The sequence below is a fragment of the Gallus gallus genome, chromosome 8, assembly GCF_016699485.2.
Source record: "Gallus gallus isolate bGalGal1 chromosome 8, bGalGal1.mat.broiler.GRCg7b, whole genome shotgun sequence".
Lineage (NCBI taxonomy): Eukaryota > Metazoa > Chordata > Aves > Galliformes > Phasianidae > Gallus > Gallus gallus.
In genome coordinates, this window is record NC_052539.1 from 11,205,299 (window position 1) to 11,225,733 (window position 20,435).

A 20,435-nucleotide genomic window follows, 5' to 3' on the forward strand; every position below is an offset into this window, starting at 1 on the left:
AGTATCATGAAGTAAAATAATTAATTTTTTACCATCTTTTGCAACGCCAACAGGCAGGTGCTGTTACAAGTGTGACTGACATTCTGGCCAGACTCAGCTGCACAGACTGTGCAACCCTGAGGAAACCAAATCTTATCCCTGCCTGATCTTCCCTAACCACAGTGGTGGAAGAGTGATCCTGAAGTGCTATATAGGCAGACAGCACACCCAGAGTCTTGGGTGACAAAAATGTTGCAGAAGTTTGTGTGCTCAACCAGAATAACAGAAACTTGGGTGACTGCTTATCACACGTCCTCAGGAAGGCATCTAAGAGACTTCTTGGCCCATGGATTGCCCTGACCTTGACCTCTACAGGCTTTACCTCTGCAGCTCATCAGCCAAAGCAAAGGGGTGCAGATGTCCCTTGCAGGTCCACACTCCAGCTGGCAGGTGGAGGGGTGGCCTCTTCTCCATGCCAAGCACTGGCTCACTGAGTAGAGGAGAAACAGCCTGAGGTAGAAAGGGCAGGAACCCCCTACTAAGTCCCACTCCTCTGACCATCACTCTCCCGTGTGGCAGCACCCAGTGCTCTCCAGCACATCCTGCCCTTGCTTTTCCCAGTGCCCAGCCCGGGGATGTCAGGTGCTCCTTTTGGAGAAGCCACACGCTCCTGCCTGCACTTAGCAAGAGCGCGGAGCCCAGCAGCACACTCACTCAACAGAGCCGAGAGCTGCTGCCAGGTCCCGCCGGGAAATAATACTGTGTTGGCAGACAGGGTCTCGGAGAGCCGCCCTAGGACACAGAGGGATGGCGCCTCAAGCCCTCAGCCCACCAGCGCCGCTCCACCACCGTCGCTGGTGATGTCACACCCCCGCCCATCCCACCGGGGCTCCAAGCTGGGCGGGGCGGGCCGGGGCAGCAGAGCCGCTCCGGCAGCGCCGTCCTCACCCGCCCTCTCCGCGTCGCGGCGGTCTGAGGAATGAGCGTCTTCCGGGTGGCCGCCGCCGCTTCCACTCAGGCTCCGGCGGGTGGGCAGCAGAGCGAGGCTGCCGGCGCGGTCTCCGCAAGGAGAGCGGAGTGAATGACCGAGGACAGCGGCGCGGAGAGGTAGCCCCGGGATCAAGATGCAGGCGCCCGCCAGCATCCTCAACCTCCTGCTGCTGTCCTTGCTGGCCGGCCTCGATCATTCCAAGGTAGGAGGCGGCCAGGCGCCGCGGCTGGCGCCTCACCCGGCCCGGCGGAGCGGAGCGGGCGGGCGGCAGCTGGTGAGGCTGGGCTGGGTCGCGCGCAGAAGGCGGCTGCGCTCCTTTGGCCGCCCGAGCTTGACAGCTCCGGGGACATCAGGGACACGGCCCAACCTGCGGCGGCTCCGCCAGCTGCGCACCTCCGGGCCCGCTCCGGCCGCCGGCCGTGTTTTGAGGAGCAGAGCAGCTGCGGGCCCGGGCTGAGGCACGGCCGCAGCGTAGCGCCCAGCGGCTGCAGCAGTGGCGGCTCAGCAGGGCTGCGGGGGGAAATCAGTTCGTGCTGGGGAACGCGGGGCGTGGGCACGTCAGGAACCTGCTTTGGAGCCCTGCTCCCGAGCACCGCCGAGTTTCATTGTTGTCAAACGCGTTCGGGTTGCCAGAAGATCGAATCTAGTGTTGAAATAATGCTAACAATGAGCACTACGTCTTAGCCGTGCAGCCTGACAGGGTGGGTGGGTTTAGACGAAATCACTGGAAATGAGAACTGCATTACAGCACTCTCAGCACTGGGGAATAAAACTCGCTGGGCCTGCAGATGGCTGTGGTGCTATATAACTTAGAACTTCACCTTCATCTGTGTCATGCAGTCTTATACATGTGAGCATCATAAAAAAAAAAAAAAAGAACGAGAGAAAAAAAAAAAACTTTCTCATAGCATTGCAGTCCTCCAGCAGCCCATGCCGTGCTGACGTGATCTGTAACGTGCTGGTGAATGACATTTAATGATGCCATTTCGGTACCAGATGACCACATGAAATAGTACTTTTCTCTTCTGGTGATTTTTTCTCCTTCTAAATAAAGGATCTAATCACATGAAAATATGGGCAGAATTTGCAACAATATCAAAGAGGTATTCCACTTAAAAATATATATATAATAGAACTTAAAAAGCAATTCAGTGGACATCTGATCTACAGCTGCACTATTTATGTTGCTTTTCTGTCTATAAAATACAGTGAGAATATAACAAAAGCAGGAGGTGATACAGAATTAATAACATCAGTTGATAAAGAATTACATCTACATGTTTTTGAACTGCAGCTACCGACAGTACCAGCTATTGCTGTGTTCTGCAGAGACTTACCAGGCAATGCACAGGACATGTGTCAACAGGAACACATGGGCACATTACTGTATCACAGGTTTCCCCAGTCATTTTTCTATCATCAGTTGCACTTGGATCTATTAAAGTCAAAGAGACTGCCTGAAAGCAGACCAAAAACAACAACAAAAAAAAACCAAAACAAACAAACAAAAAAAAAAACCACCAACAAAAACTGAATGAAGACTAAAACACTGATGAAGAAAACCAGCTTCAGCTGACAGAAATCTGCTTAGCTCATGTGTCAGAGCGATGTCCCAAAATAACAGGGGGAAGACATGCTCCATCTAATATGTCTGTCACTGACCAGCACTGAAAAATCAGGATGAACCACTACAACCAAATCTGATTACTTGTCTTTGAAACTTCGCTTCTAGTCCTTTTTGGCATGGCGTCTGGTGTCCAAAGGGTGTTAGAAAGGCCTTTTATTCATCTTGAGGTGAGACATCTTCAGGGATATTAAAACGCTAATTGCATGCCCTTTTAACTCTGTGAAGAAGCCGTGAGCCAGGAAGATCTAAAGTCCTTAAGAATATGTAAAAATGTGAGCCCTTAATCAAAGTCTGCTGTTTATTGGAGCTAAACTGGGTTTTCAGAAATAAAATAAATGAGAGATCAAATGGTTACTCACATCCTTGGCTAAGATACTACAGCACATTTACCATTTAAGAAGGTGTCACGTGGCAGATAATAATTTAGTTTTGTTGACTACTAACATCAGATTTCACATTTCTTTGAAAAATTATCTATCTGTGGACTTATGGCTCATATTGTTGTTTCTGGTTTTGTGGTGGGATTTTTTGTTTGTTTTTTAGCAAATAAATACAAGCTGCAATGGAAATCACTTTAGAAATGGAAGTTATGCTCAGTTATTTATCTTACTTTTTGCTAAATGGAAATGGAATAACAATTTTCTGCCCTGTAGGTTTTGAAGCAAATATATCATGTGAAATTAGTCACAGGAAACAAGGACATGCTCACTTCACTTCTCCAGAACACTGTGCAATATGCTCATGGCCAGATGTACAACTTTTCATGGCTTAGGCACTCACAGACCATTCAGCTTATGAAAATAAATTGTCTCAGATATTTCAGAGTATATACAGTGTATTCCTATTTATGACCTGCATTATTACTATTTAAATATTAAGTGATCAATTACTTAAAAATTGTTGCCTGCAAAAAGACAAAAAACAAACAAACAAAAAGCCCACTTATTTAGTACTAGGCTAACACTGACTCTTAAGACTGTTGTTCACAGGCAGTCTTATTATGACAAGGTTTTTCTGCTAAACTTAGTATGTTATCTACAGTTGTAATGTATTTAGGTATCATCATCTTATAGCAGTACATGTAACCCCAAAAAAGCAGAGTTTATTGTCAAATTCCTGACACATTAAAATTTTATTTCAACAATAGCCAATTATTGCCCATGCTGTTATATTTCACTTCTTTTTCTGATAAAGAATGTTGGCCAGCTCTGGCAATTCTCCTTTAACAAGCTCACCAGTGCTTAATTTTAAACACCCCTAATGCTAAGTGTAGAATATAAATTCTAAGACACTTATTAAAATGTCATGTCTGTTAATTAGATTCTATTTTTGCTCTGTATTTATACGGAAAAAAAAAAAAGCCAAGAAAATATAATTATTCATCATGATGTGTTTCAGTAAATTTTTATTTCCAGCAGGGTGATTAGATATTCAGTAGAAAACCAACTTTAGGAAAAGACTTGCAATACAATATGTTTCTTTTCTCCTATGTTCAAATGTAGCATCTTAAAAGAATGAATAACTACTAGGAAATTCCTAAGAGTTACTGCTAGATGGCATCTCTGTGCTGCTTTTCTACCAGCCTGGAGTTTTTTTAAATGACCTTCATAGTATGCAAAGTGGACTTTTATAAGTTACTTTTGTTGGCCATCATTTGATTTCTATCATCAAATTATCACAGTAGTATAACAAACAAGCATTTTACAGCAATATAATGCTGCTCCATGTAATAGCAAGCTCATCAGGTAGTGAAATCCAGATGGCATTAAGTTTAATTTTGCACATTTTGATGGATCTGAAAAATATGTATTTTTATCAATGCAGTTAATGGACTTTATGCCTTTATGTTTTTATATGACTGTACGTCCTTGATCTGATGGGTTTCTATTCTTTGAATTTTGACCCCAAAAAAGTATTTCAAAAGAAGACTGGTGGGTAAAATCCCAAATACAAGCTATGTCTAGCTTCATTAAAGGACAGTTGCAAAAAGCAAATATTATCCATATTCACAGCTTGGAGTAACAGGATATTTGGGACCATTAACCTTAAAAAGAATGAATGCAGTTTTAAAAGTTAACTATTTTTGAATGCATACCCTTGTATTTTGATTTTTGGAATAACTGTGTTTCTAGACTTCAAAAATCAACAATTTTCACACACAACCAAACTACACAGTTAGGCACTATGATCTTTCTTTTTCCCAGAGACAAACAGAGCTTGCTTAACTGCTGTTTTGCAGTACAAACTAATTCCTCTCTGTTGTGAGATTGTATAACAAGAACACTATATACAAACACAGGCTACTACAAAACACATCTTTTGTTGAAAATAGTAAGCCATAGTACTATAATACTGCAAATTTGTGTGAAGATCTCATTCACTTCTTGAGAATTTATTTACCCTGTTTTCCACGCTATTATTCATTAGTCAAAATGAAAATCTTATCTAACTATTTAGCATGCAGAATTAAGAATACTCTAAATAATGAATTGCAGAATGTGGCGAACTTGTGCCTTAACATTTCTGAGCAACACAATTCAAAAGCCAGGGAAGAACACCCTGGAACTGTCTGTATGTCCTTGGTCCTCTCCTGAATGTGTTTCCAGTTGTTATTCTCCACTAACTTCAGTTACTGGTTAACAGTCCACAGAAAAGCAGTTCAGTGAATATTAAAACAGCACCCAGCTGTAACTCTAGAAGTGATGACTCTAGCTGGCTACAGATTGAGAAGTTAAAAATTTCAAGTACAGATCTTTGAAATCCATAACAGACCTATTAATAAATCAATGGGGAGTATTCAGAAAGGCTCTAGTTTACGTTGGGAACCAAAAACCCCCTTTCCAGTACTCCAGTATGACACAAATGCTTCAGGACATCACTTAGGCATTCTTAATGGATCTTCACTGAAAACGAGGTACAATTCAAAATCACTGAGTAAACTCTTGCAGCAGTAGCCTGGGATGAGCCCTCTCAAAGTATACATTTCACAAGAAGAGTAATCTGTCCTACTGCTTCACTTCACAAGGCAGCCAATTTCTTGCCTAAATGTGAAACCCAGAGAAGCGAGTTTTGTGTGCCTTATTTTGCATACACAACTCTCACAAGGGAGAATACCAGCCTTAAGGGACAAGCTGAAGACTTCTCTTCCTCATAGAAATGAGCTGAAAAATCCAGAATTTCTTGCAGTTAAGACTATTGCTATAAACATAAAAAAAGAACATTGCAGAATCCCCTATCAGGTCTGTTTTCAAATGTTTTTAATTAAGATGTGAGTGTAACATTAGTACATGTTTCTACATGTATTAATCATCCTACTGTTTGGAGTCCCCATTCCTGGGGAGGTATTTAGGGGACACACAGACATGGCACTAAGGGACACAGTTTAGTGATGGGACTCAGAAAGTCAAGTTGACCACTGCACTTCATCATCTTGAAGATCTTTACCAACTTAAGTGATTCTACGATTCTAAGAACTTAGCTACCTGAATTCTTAGTCTTCCAATCCAAATTATATATATAATTATATATATATACACAGTAGCAGTGCATAGTACTCTATAAAATATTTAGAATACTCTACAGATAGAAAAACATTGAGAAATTAAATACTTTCATGTATTTCAAGAATTCCAAAAGGATGATCAAAGAGTATATTGCACTTGTTTAGCATAAGGAGACAGTATGAACTACTTTCTACATGGTCAGCTAATAAACCAGTACTTGGTGCACCTGCAGAATGGAACAATTTACTGTTCACCTGACCTGCCATTGTTTTACAAAAGGTCTTTCAAAAAATAACAGCTCAAAATCTGTCCCCTTCATCATTTTTACTTTTTTTTTTTTTTTTTTTTTCCCATTACAGTAATGATCTTAATGTATTCACAGGAAGATCTCTTAAAGAACCCTTAAACTACACAGCATCAATCTTCACATACTTAGCCATGGCATTAATGGTGGTTTGGTGAGTTTGCTGAAAAAACAGATGAGTGAATAAATGATTTGTTAAGATATTTATCAACTGGGATTTTTTTCCTAGTGCTAAAAAGATATACGCTTTCCAAAGGACAGAACTCCTCTTATATCAGTACTAAATTATCTTTACCACCAATTCAGAAAGGGGTGGGGGGATGGGCAGAACAATTGGAAGACTCAGTTCAGAGAGCTGCAGCTTGATGCACTCTCTGATTAAGCGCCAGTCACAACACTGTAAATAACATTGGTGCATGGTACTGGTACTACAAAACAGTTTTATACAGTTTTTAATTACTTTTTTTTTTTTTAGAACTGCTTTATGAAAATATTTTTAAGTATGTTTCAGAATATCACTTTACAGGTAATAACTAAGCACTCAAATCACTTTCCATATGCATACATATATTTAAAATTGTAGATGCCTTTTGAGTTTGGATATTACTTTCTAAATTGGATTTGTAGAAATACAATCTTCAATGCATTTAGAATACATTACTAGTACATTTACTAATATTGGTTAAACTTGTCCAGTCCTAGCCTCAGTATTGCAATTACATTCCTTATTCATTTTTCCATATAGTCTTTCATATACTATTCTAACCAATCCACCTTATAATAAGATTCTGTGCATTTTCAATATATGATATTGAGACTTCCAAGAAAACAAATAGTAAAAAATGTTACTGTAACACCAAGTAATAACCAGTATGGAGAATACAGACAGCAGTTCAAAAGAGCACCATTATCTTTCTTAGATTAGATGTAATTTTGAAGTGAAATCTGTCTGCTTTTCAAAAGTGAGCTATCAGTCATTTGCTTTTATTTTCATTTGGTCTGGATCCAAGTGAACCAGGACTTTTCCCACTGAATTGAATAGGCATTTCATTGTTTTTCTTTCATAGAAGAGAGCCCATTAGTTGTAGCTTGCAGCTCATTGGCAGACCATTGTTTTCCAGTTATCTATTGTTAACCCAACACAATGCAAGTTCTTAAAGCTGAAGTTCCCGAGCAGCCTCAAGCTGCTCACAGCCGCGTGCCAGCACTACCCAGCCTGTTCCCGATTTCTACTCTACACGACTCAGACCTTTCATTGTCCATTTCAGTTCAGTTCAGTTCAGACAGAACGCTGCCTTTTTTTTAAAGGTGGGATATGGTCTACTATTTGACTACTCTAAACTTTTTAATTATTCTGAAACATGAGAGTATACCTATAATATTCATTCTGTTTGCTTAGTCATAAAATTTCCAAGGGCTATGGCATGAGTTTGGCAGAGAAATTACAAAGAAAGACAAGACCTCTTCTACATACCATGATTCACTTAGCAAATTAATGCTGGGGTTTTTTTCCTCCTTTTTATTTCTTCCCTAGCTTTTCTTCTTTTCTTGCACATTAGCAAGAGCTGACTAAATCTTCAACCTTGTGTTCGTAACTGTACATATATAGTAGTTGTACTAAAGCTACATGTAAACTGAACTTGTACTAACAGCAGATCCTGCTGCCCAACTACTTTTCACAGAAAAGATCCTTTCAGTTCTGTACCTTGAGGACAGCTATCTTGGCTTTGAGTGTGGTATGAACTATCACATAGATAATGGTATGAAAAAATTAAATACAGCTGTAGATATATGTACTCTCAGTTCTCAAAGTGAGTATGTAACAGGATTGGCTTCATAATGAGATTTCAGATCAATATTATTTGCAGATATTATTCACAGATATCTGTGAGAACTTACATGAAGAATGCAGAGATGCATGCTGAGTAGAGTCAAGACCCGTCTGAAGCATATTTAGTAGCTAGTTCATATTTGGAGAAATAAACTACCAATTCAGTCCAGTGTCTTGTTACAAAAGTCAGATAAGATCAGACATGACAAAAGGCTACAGTTAAATAAGAAAAACCACTACTGTTACATGATAATCACATTAGTTTATCATTAAGATCATTCTGAAAATGAATGACAAAAAAATCCCCAACTGGTTAACAAAATGAAGACTGCTAGATTCTGAGTTTTTCTAAAGAATTGGGACCTCCTGGATTATTTACAATATACCCTGCATAACTAGTTCTTAAACTGACAATAAATTGAGAGCTTTTTGGAAACACCTTATTCAGACAAAAGTCTTCGGCAAAACAGATTTGAACTGGAAACTTACTGCTGTCACCTGAACTTAGCGAAGGAATTATTTTAAAATATATGTTTAATTGATCAAAGAATGTTTAAAACTGTGGATATTTGCTTCAGGGTAAAATTACATTTCCTATGAAATCATAATCATTCAACTGTGCATCTCTTCAGCCCATGCATCATTTCTATTCTGGTAACTGATTTATACTGAACACCAGCTACTTAACATGCTTTCAGGAATGAATTTAGAAAGAAGGGTAAAGGACTGTTCAGACCTCCCTACTGTCAGTGTCAGTGCATTCCTAGATCTGTCCTATGGCACAGGCTCCCCAGTCATCCTGTCTTCATGACAGTTGTACAGTGCCAGAATCAGAACCTTCAATAACTCTTGCAACAGTTTTAGAGGTTATCCCTCCTAGTAATTATTTCAATACACTTATATGTAGAAATTAAAATAGGCAAGTGCAAACCACAAAACAATCACAACGAAATGTAGCATAATAAAACTAAGAGAAAACACAGGCTATTTACTAAATTCTCCCTGCCTTAATTTTGTGTGAGCTTATTCACAGAAATAAAAGACTAAATGATAGTTTGGGAGTTAGCAACAAAATGAATGATGATAAACTTCTGACTTTATCTAAGCATCCTTTTTGATACTAATCCCTATTGTCACACATTAAGCAGAGATAACATTTTCTGTTTTTTAATTGCTTCCTTTTTCACAATATAAGTTCAGGCCTGAAAAGATTGACAGTACCTGATAGAAAAATGAGGGACTACATCTGGTTCCCTGCTATTCCAATTGGTTATGTCCTTGGTTTTCTTATAATGTGAACAATGGCACCTCATAAATACCTTCATTGAAAATTAAAATATTACTTACAGAGAAAATCAGTAACTACATGTAATAATAGCAGAACAGTCCTATGTTTTTAGATTATCTCACTTAGTTTCCATTTCAAAAGCCAATGTTACTTTTGGCATTCCAGAGTTACTAATTCAACAGAACTGTTCAGAATCTGGGTATTTTTAAAGAGTTTCCATTACCATGGGATTACCAAAATACGTTATTCTTCCTAAAAACAAGACAAAAACAGATGAAAATAAGGATTCCTAATTCATGTCTCTTTGCCTTTAATTCTAGATCCACTGTGGGATCTTCTTCTACCGTCCATACAAATGGAAGAGTATTTATTAAATGATTACATATTCTATTAAAAAGTAATATTTTGGAAGTTTTTGCTCACCAAACATCATATTAATGCATACATTATTGAAAATGTATTTTAAAAAGGATATGTTATTAATTTAGTATTGACTGATTGTAAGGTTAAACTAATACTTGATAGTTTTTTATCCATTTTAAATATAACCATAAGTAGGTGACAAAACATGTTCACAAACTCCAGAACAGCTGGAAGACATTTTGTCCAAAAGAGTTCATAAAAATTTTTCAGAGCAACCACAAACTTTTGGACTTCTTACTATTATTATTTTTAATGATAATTAACACCAAATCCTATGAGCTACAAGTAAGCATATTTCAAGCCAAATTCGCTGTTAGCTTAAGAAAAACATCCAAGTGTCAACAATTCACATGATTCTAGATACCGTACACATCTGATTTTACTTTAAAAGGCCAAAACAGACAGATCTGGTAATGTGTTCATTGGACTGAAAAGACATTCAGCTATCCTTGCAAGAGCACATATCCAAATTCTGAAACTGTTACTCCAATTAATATGAGTTTAACTAAAATGCTTTGTGACAGATTGGGGGAGAAAATCACTGCCTAAAGCAACTCATATATATATTTGTTGCTTCGAGGAGGCCATGTTTTAATACAAGCCTGCCTGAATGAAATATTCACTTCAGCAGGATCAGCAACTAAGGATCAGCATACCTACCACCATTAGTTTATATGCAAGCTTAAGGAATGCCTTAATCTCCTTGAGTATTTTGAATAATGCCTAGAGTTCCACTGAACAATCCTAACAAATGTTTTGCTGATTCTGCATGTTTTATGGTACTCTTATTTCATAGAACCATAAAATCACAAGGTTGGAAAGGACCTACAAGATCATCTAGTCCAACCATCCTCCCATTACCCATTCAAGATGGTTTTGAACTGCAATACTGATTCTGGAGTAAGATTCTGCATGATAGGTATAGTTTATGCTACATTTGCCTTAGAAAATATTTCTGCAAGTGGAAATGAGTCCAGATGACGAAGACTAGACTGAACAGCAAATACATGCTGTTCAGAGGCTTGATTTGTTCATTGTTGAGGCAGAGACTGGGCCTGTGAGCACCAAAGCTTCTTTTCAGCTCTCCTCAAGTTTGTCAACCACTGAAAACACAGCTCAGGAAGCTAGGCAAGATGCCCAGAGACAATCTGATGTGGTGCTATTGCCACAGTCAGTACCCATAGCTTGAAAGCACTCCCAAAAACCCAAGCTTAGAAAGTCAGTTTAGCAGACAAATGCATTCAAACACTTTTTTGCTATTTCAGTTGTCATGTGGTACATGGAAATTTTTTCTTTTGAAGAACAGTGTTTGGAACAATGCCTGTATTAGAAATGCAGAATACATGAAATATCTGACTTACAGGGTAGACTGTAAAATCAATTTTAAATAGCAGACTGTGATACAGTGATAGCTTGGAATGGGAAGAAGGGCGAAAGGGTAAGCTTAGCAGAATGCAATAATTGGTATGGGTACATTGTGAGAAATGCACTATAAGTATACTGAACAGTGAAGAGAATGCTTAGGCAGGAAACCTGAATGATACAGTGTGAGATAAAGGTAAATAATTCTACTGGAAACACATTGAAAATATTGAAAATTGAAATGTTCAGAGGGGAAAAAAAAAAGCAACACCGTATCTTCAGGACTATTTTGTTGTCACGGAGTTATCTATATCAATCTAGATAAATCTATGCCTGTGACAGGGGGGCAGTAGGCCCATGAGCCCCCTGTCTCCCCAAAATGGGAAGGGAAAAGGGAAGGGGGTAAGGGAACGGGAGCTGGGCTCAGGTAGCAAAAAAAGAATGGAGCAGTGGCAACGATCTAAGGAGGAAAGCTTATTTTACTAACTATGATATCGGATTGCAAGATAACACAATGTAATACAATCTAATTGAAAATAAGGGTAATAAATCAAATAAGAGAGAGAACGTTTCTGAAACCAAAAGGCCTACTTGGTGAAAGCACACGGCTTGGAAGCACACCCACTCCTCTGCATGGCTACCAGAGAGTGAGAGCATTAGCCTGATCACGTGACTCAAATCCTGTGATTTCTGTGACATATCTTCCTTCCCTGACCGTGAGGTCCTCTGGGATACGTTGTTCTTCATCTCTTTTGATAAGCAAGTATCTGGAAGGTTGTCAATTCATGGAACTGGAGTATTAACCCTTTAATTACCCATGCTGTCCATGATGTTATGATGTGGAATACCAATAGCAAAATTACAAAACCATGACATTCCACCACATATTCTACATCATTACATCATGCTTAATATATATACATATATATATACAAACAATAATTAAAATGCATTACACACACATCTATATAGATATATATACATAGAGCTATTGACTGCACTCCCCCAACATCAAATTCCCTTGTGGTACACACTGAACATCCCCATCTTTCTGCATCAGCCACCAAGTGGACCCAGGTCCCTGGGCAAAAACAGTTCCACGGAGAGGTTTGCCCTTCCCAGAGGCTGGAAAGACCCGATCTGCTTTTCCCAACATGCTCTTTACACGTACTACAGAGACCTTATCTCCCTTTACAGTATGTAGGGAACTGGATTGGGTAGGACCATCACGACTGATAGATCCTCTAGTGTTGACCAACCAGGTGGCTTCAGCCAGATGCTTCTCCCAGTGCTTAAATGTTCTACCACCCATTGCTTTCAGCATAGTTTTTAACAACCCACTGTACTGTTCAATTTTACCAGAAGCTGGTTCATGATAGGGAGTATGATAAATCTGTTCAATGCCATGTTCTTTGGCCCAAGAATTTATAAGAGAATTTTTGAAATAAGTCTCACTATCTGATTCAATTCTTTCTGGGATGCCATGTCACCACAGGACTTGTTTCTCCAGACCTAACACAATGTTTTGGGCAGTAGCATAGGGTACTGCATATGTTTCAAGCCACCCAGTGGTTGCTTCCACCATGGTAAGCACATAACGCTTACCACTGCAAGATTGTGGCAAGGTGATATAGTCAACCTGCCACGCCTCCCCATATTTATACTTTTGCCATCCTCCTTCCTCCCAGAGAGGTTTCATCCTCGTGGCTTGTTTAATTAGGGCACATGTTTCACAGTCATGAATAACCTGTGCAATAGCATCCATAGTTAAGTCCACCCCTCGGTCTCTAGCCCGCTTATATGTTGCGTCTCTTCATTGATGGCCCAAGGTATCATGGGCCCACCGAGCTAGAAATAATTCACTTTTGTGTTGCCAGTCCAAGTTTATTTGAGCCACCTCAATTCTGGCAGCTTGATCTACCTGATGGCTATTTTTCTGTTCTTCAGTAGCCCGACTCTTGGGCACATGAACATCTTACCTCTGCAAATTAGCTTGATTCTCCTTTTCCTTCAGTGGCCTCTGCAACTTGTCATGTGGGGCTCCACACAGCAGCTTTCCATCTGCGATGCTTCCCCACAATATGACACAATCCATCTGTGAACAGGGCATACTTCTTTTCATTTTCTGGTAGTTCACTATATGGTGGGGCCTCTTTAGCACGCGATATCTCTTCTCCTGGTGATGCTCCAAACTTTTTCCCTTCCGGCCAGTCCATAATCACCTCTAAGATTCCTGGACAACTGAGGTTCCCCATCCGAACTCATTGTGTAGTCAGTGCAATCCACTTGCTTCAAGTGGCATCAGTAGCATGATGGGTGGAGGGAACCTTTCCCTTGAACATCCAGTTCAGCACTGGCAGTCAAGGTGCCAGGAGGATCTGCGTCTCAGTACCGACTACTTCGGATGTTTTTGCCAGTCTTTACCAGTGAGGCTTATTTTAGCGTCAAACACAGTCAATTCTTCAGAACCCCCAGTCACTCCAGAAATACGGATTGATTCTGTCCCTTCATGACTCGAAGGCATTAGAGTGCGCTGTGCACCGGTATCCACACCACTGCCTTATATTTCTGTGGTTCTGATGTGCCAGGCCATTGGATCCACGCAGTCCAGTAAACTCCGTTATCCCTCTCCCCCTCCGACTGAGGGCAGGGCCCCTCTATTCATCACCTGTGGTAACTGGAGCAACGACAGTGGTGGTTGGTCTGTTCTGTAATTCTCTCACCTGTGCTTGCAGTACAGGAATTGCTTGGTCATGCCACTTCCTCATGTCTTCTCCATGGTCACGGAGGTAACGCCACCAGGCAACACGCGATACAGTCCTACTATTGTTCCTCGCTTGAGCAGGAAAGCATTTGCCTTCAATAGCTCAGATTAATATGATGTGGAATACCAGTAGCAAAACTAGAAAACCATGACATTTCATAAATATATTTTTATAAATCTAGTAAATGAGTATATTAAAAATTAGATGAACAGTATCAAGGTAAATTGGCATTAGGATTTATTTCATATAAAAAGTATACTGCTGTTTGCTGAAAGAAATGCCTATGGCTGTACCTCCCACTGCCATTCACCAAGAACAAAAACAGAAAATCTCCAGGAAATAGTAATGGCTTCAGCAGCTAGTTTAGGTTTGTTTCTCACCTGCAACATCAGTCATGAGTGAGAATATGTTACTAACTAGATCTGGGACTAGTCAGCTGGCCGATGCCTGTCAGAGATGGGCACATGAGTGCAAGATGCCTGCAAAAAAAAAAAAAAAAAAAAAAAAAAAAAAGGGTCAAAAAGAATGAAGTGAATCAACATTTCACTTTTCTAATGCAGTGTCCATGCTACTTGGGTCGCTTCAAAAGTAATGCCTCCTATTTATTTCCTTAAAAACTACAACAGCTACAAAGAGCACAATAACACTGTTTGATAGAGGAAATTCTCAGCTACAAAACACTATTTTTCACTATGGTCACCACCATTATCTATGCATTTCTGCCAGTGATGAACAAGAGCCTCATGCCATGCTTATAAAAAATCTGCATCAGGTAATGTATTGTCACTGTCCAACTGCTGAAACACACCACCCCTGTGTTTCACATGGGTGAAACACACTATGCTCACATTCAGTCTCCGTAAACATTCAACTAGCATTGATGAATGTCAGTGGGTGCCATTTTTTCCACGTGGAGGAATTCAATGTCACACACTTGCTCCATCCACACTTCCATGTCAGACGCCATTTTGTCAGACTGCCTCTATACTGTCATTTGTCACACAGCAATAAAACATAATGGAATATTGCTGGGAAGGTTCGACTTCTACTGCTGTACTGCCACCATCTCCTCTGACATCATGGGCAACATAATAAAATAGGAAGCATTATTTTCGGAGCAGGCCTTGTAGATAGGAAGAATAAAAATAAAATCTTCCATAAATATTCATTCCAATACTTATACAAACATAGCTTTAAAAGGTTGTGCTCTTTTTCTACCAAGTGAAATTGCTGCTGGAGAAGAATGCTAGGATAATATTGTAAAATGTTTTTGAAAATGAATTTATAATTTTTACCTGCATTTGTACAGGGTAACAAGTTTTACCTACTCATTTAAGAAATATCAGTATATTTTATCATTTATCAATACAAAGTATCTCAAATTTTAACATTCAGGTTTGTGAATTATTCATAGAAGCAGTGCATCAGGAACTATTTATTTATTTATTTATTTATTTATGTTGCTGAAAATAGTGCTCTATGTTACACTAGTTCTAGTCAAAGAGCAAACTAATTTTGTCAGATTGGTTAGATCACAGTATCTGCTCAGCCTCATTATTGACTATATAGTGCATTCTATTTTTAACCATGCCAATGAAGGGACTCAGCATTTTACAGAATATTACGATACAATTACACATTGTACCTCTGCAGTTTTTATTTCCCAGTTCTTCACAATCAGATTCAGTCCCTAGTATAACAAAATCACCCAGAGGGGCCCTTCAAAGTTTACCCAGAACCAATTCTATTTCCTTCTGCTCCACTAGCTAATGGGTCAAAATCAGAAATTATAAGTATCACTCAAGAAACACTGAGGAATATCTGTGTTACTGATTAGTGGAGAGGGGAAATGCATGGTCCTGAAATTCTTCCTGAAAAGTAATTCCATACAATTATAGCAGACAGTAGAGAAAATAGGCAAAAGATCTCTGACTCCTTGTACAGAATCAAGGGAAAAAAGGGACAGAAAAGGAACAGTCACTGAAACCTTGCAAAAAAATACTGAGTACTACTCTGTGTCAGGAAAGAGTAAAGGGCTAAGGGATGATTGATTTTCCTTCCAAATATATATCTCAGAAATGTATCAGGAAGCAAACAAAGCAGGGAATAAACTACTATGTATTTGAAATAGAATCCTACACAATATGATTTATGGCTGTTCCCTAGATTTTCTCATTCTCTTTAAGTAGCCATCACTTCCAAGCAGTTTCCAATAAGTAAAAAAGTTCTATCCTACATTTTTTTACAACATGTTATACATTTTTTACAACACTGTTTACAAGACTTTGAAGCCATTAATTCGTATATTTAAGTAATGTGCACAATTAAACATATTTACAAGGCTAAATGGAAATATTATCTGCTCAGATTTTGAAATATTTCATCAACTTTATTTTTCTTTTTTTCCTTCTGTTATTGCATAGATCATTGAAAGGTGGGTCTGTAGAAATACATGGGTGGAGGTTCATGGATAGAAAAAGCCTCACTAGTAGTCATCATAAGATGGCATTTTCCATGGTGCTACCAAGTTGCCAAATAGCATTTCTAACTCTTAATATTCTCTCACATTTCACTGAAACATAAGTATTATAGGGATTTTCCACCAATTTAAAAATTAAATAACATCATCATTCACGCATCCATGCTTACATTTTTATTTAATTTTCAAGATCATTTTTTCTATTAGATTTTCATTAGCCTAGATGTATGTATAATTTCAAGGTTATAAACAGAGTATTTGCATAAATGAATGCTCTTAAATTCAGATGGGTATTTACACTAGAAATACGTGACGAAGTAAGATACAAAATAAGCACGTACAACAAACCTGATCATTCAGAACTAACCATACAAATTGGAAGAGTGGATGCTGTCAGAGGCAGATGTGTATCAAAAGCTTCATGGCTAGATCTGAAGTAGGTCAATACCCTAGCTTTTGCCAAAGGCACCAGAGGCCATCCTTTTTGTGACAACTATTTTATGTCTGCTATTTTTAGCAAATAAACAACTCCAATAGTTGTCTTTCTAGGAGGCAATAGATAGACTATACAGTGGTTCCACTGGGTGCTTCCATATGAGGAAGAATAAGCAAGAATGCTACTGTGGGATCCACACAGTATTTGTATAGCACAATTTCAAGACTATAAATTTCCTTATTCTATAACTAGAAAAGGGATATGTTGAAGTTAAGTTAGTTACAGGTACAATTAAAAAGCATTAGAATACCTAGGTCAATGCTGCTGCTCAATGATCAATACAGTTGCAAACAGTATCTGCACTGCAGCAAAGTAAAGGATTGACTTATGACCAAAGAACATCTGATCCTAAAAGTTCCGTCTACTCAAGGGATACAGAGGCCTGAGCTGTTTTACAGTTTTTATTTATTCATGATGCAAAGTTATAAAGACACTGTGTGAGAAAAATATGAACACCAGCATTCCAAAGCAGGTCCACCGGGGAAAGAGTGACTTTATTTTCCTATTTATGTGCTCTTTTTCTTTTATTGCATGAAAAGAAATAAACTTTTTGAAAATTTCCCAAACTTCAGATTACTTAGGTATTTTTGCTCTGTGATTTCCAAAGATTTATAAAAGGGAGGGGAACATCCTCTTAGACTGAGATCTGTAAAAGCCCGCATATAAGCTGCAGGAAATGGAGAATGGAAATTAATTTCTTCATTAGTGGTATTGTATTATATTGTTCATTAATACAGTTAATGAAGAAATGTATTGTGACTTCAGGGGAAGAGGAGCCACAGCAGATCACTGCAGTCACCATATTGCTTGCATCATTCTGCATCTCTGGCTATTTCCCAAGAACAGACCAGGTCAGAACTAAGGATGACAGAACTTGTAACTGTTATGATGAGCCCTTTTGCTTTGCCCATACATGTTCTATATGGTGCATGAAGGTTACACAAGATGCGGGACTAAAAAGCTAGTGGGGTGATACAGAATCTGGCCACCATTATTTAACCTCCCTGCCCTAATTTTCCTCCTTCCCTCCCCCTCAGTAAAGGAATATTAAGTGACATTCTGGGAGACATCTCTGTCACCAGAGCTTCTCAGAGAGGTCAGGGTCAGTCAGGAGCTGCACTCATTCTAGTGCTAAAGAGAAGTCTTTTTCATGTGCAGGGAAATTACTCCCTGTTGGTCATTAGCTAAATAAAACTGCCACATATTCTGATAAAACCTTAGTATTCAAAAAATACCAACACATTCTGACAAAACAATTGCCCATTACTACAGGTTGCTCTGAGCAACATATAAAGATTTTCTTCCCCTAAACAATAAACAGAATTTTTATGCTTTGGAAAGCAAAATTCACCGTTTTCATTCTATCTATCTGATAAATCAACAAGCAAAATCAATGAAAATCTGACACCCTGACACCCCTTAAATTGTTGTAAACAAGGTAGTATTCTGATGACAGCTACTGAGTCATTTCAAGTTTGCTCTTGGATTATCTGAAGACACAATGGGGTGTAGAAATCTAAAGACAAATAAACTTGCATAGTCTACTTTTGTTTAATACTCAGAGGCACCACTGGTGATCACATAAAGGTAAACTCAGAGTTGCATTTTGTACACAGAAAAGCCTATGGTACTAAGCTCCTTTGTACTCACTGAGGATTTTGCTCATCATTTTTTGTATTAATTGTCATGCAGGCACTGTTTCAGTATCTGCTAACACTAGGACTGAAAATCCACAAAATACAAATATGGTAGATTTGAATTCAGTGTTCATTTGAATTCAGTGTTTTTTTTTTTCCTCAGCTCAATTTTCAAATACTATTTTGAGAACATTGCAATAGCAGTGTAAGAAAAATGGAATTATATGTTTTGTCTCTGTACACAGCAAAAGCCAACACAATTTTTCTTACCATGCACACTTACAGTCCAGGAAGTGCAGTTGGTCACAGACAGTATGGAGCAAAATCCTCAATCCTGAACCTAACTGAATAGGAATTTAGCTCCACAAAGCAATTTCTTCACATTATTGATATGTGACTGCCTTTACCATGTTTAATGATTTAATGATAAGATAATCCGTTGTCATCTAGTATCTAGTATTTATTGTACATAATTTAGATGTCACACACACACACACACAAATTCTTCATAGATTGTGAATTAGCATATAGACATGCTAATAAGATTCACACAGAATATGTATTTATAGCACATGTAAAATAACCCTTCTATTCCAGATCTACAACTTTTGGGCTAAGTTTCATCCGAGGAGTACTCAAATACAATCAACAGACTTTGCATTCATCTGTACCTCTTCTGCAGACAGTCCAGTGTTCTAGGAATTTAAATGTAGTTTCATATCCATGATAAGTATGCACTCTGCCACACTGTTCATATCATATGGAAAACTTTTTTTTTTTTTTTTTTTTTTTTTTTTTGGTCTGGGCTGCAATGATCATGTTAAAATAAATTTACATTAGGTTAAGTTTTTTAAGTCAAACTTACTCTGGGCTTAAATACTTAATGACCTTCAGTAAATTAAAATTTTGCTGAACAAAGAACCTGAGACTGGATATCCTGCAATGGACTTACGGATGGTAGTTTTGCAGAGACCCTGTGAGGAATTCCTCTGGTACCTGAGAGATGGCTGATTAACAGGGCTGCTGGGACAGCTCCCACCTCCCTGGATTTTCCACAGCATGCCTATCAGGAAATCCATAATGTAAAATTTGTCTACTCTTTACTGACTGAACCTGAAAGGATGAAAATGCAGTAAATTATTTGCCAAGTGACACAAATTGTCTCTTAAGGAAATAACAGGTACGAAACTCTTCAAGCTTTTCCACTGTGTAGAGTAAAATTCATTTCCAGATGATCTAAGAGCATTCTTCCTTTCTTTATAAGATTAAGCCTTTGGAAACTATATAGGTCACCTATATTATGCCCTCAGGATGCAGTTCTTAATAAGTATTTGGTTGCTGTACTGTTACATGAGCACAGCACAATGAAACAATTGTTTCCCCTTTCCTCCCAGAAAAAAAATTCTTATTCTTGTCACACTTGCTCATGTGCAGTGGCAGGTATCTTGGGAAGAGAAAAGGCAAAGCTGTATCTGTTCTTGTATTCTTCCCTGCTTGAAATTCTGTATAGCATTCTGTGGCAAGAACAGGACAGGACCCATTCTTCCTTATTTTCTCAGCAGGCACACAGTTGATTTCATGGTATAATGTTGAGTTTGTAATGCTTGCAGTGTTTACCTAAATAAGGGACAGAATGTTCTTTGTGTGTCTGACTTCAAATGATGAGAGATCTCAGGAATGTGTATTCCTTTGTCAATGGAAGGGGGAATGGTTCAGAGCTGATTGGTTTTTCATGTTTCTTTCTGTTCAT

General features: G+C 38.7%; 1 protein-coding gene across 2 annotated transcripts in view; it reads left to right on the plus strand.

The window, feature by feature from the left end:
* The first annotated feature begins 925 nt into the window (after positions 1-925).
* OLFM3 (olfactomedin 3) overlaps positions 926-20,435 on the plus strand; it is a 54,624-nt gene continuing 35,114 nt past the window's right edge. For both annotated transcript variants that reach the window (XM_003641696.6, XM_040704933.2), the window contains exon 1: positions 926-1,172. In XM_003641696.6, coding sequence (XP_003641744.1) covers positions 1,104-1,172 — 69 coding nt within the window. In that variant the 5' untranslated portion in view covers positions 926-1,103. The remainder of the gene's footprint in view (positions 1,173-20,435) is intronic.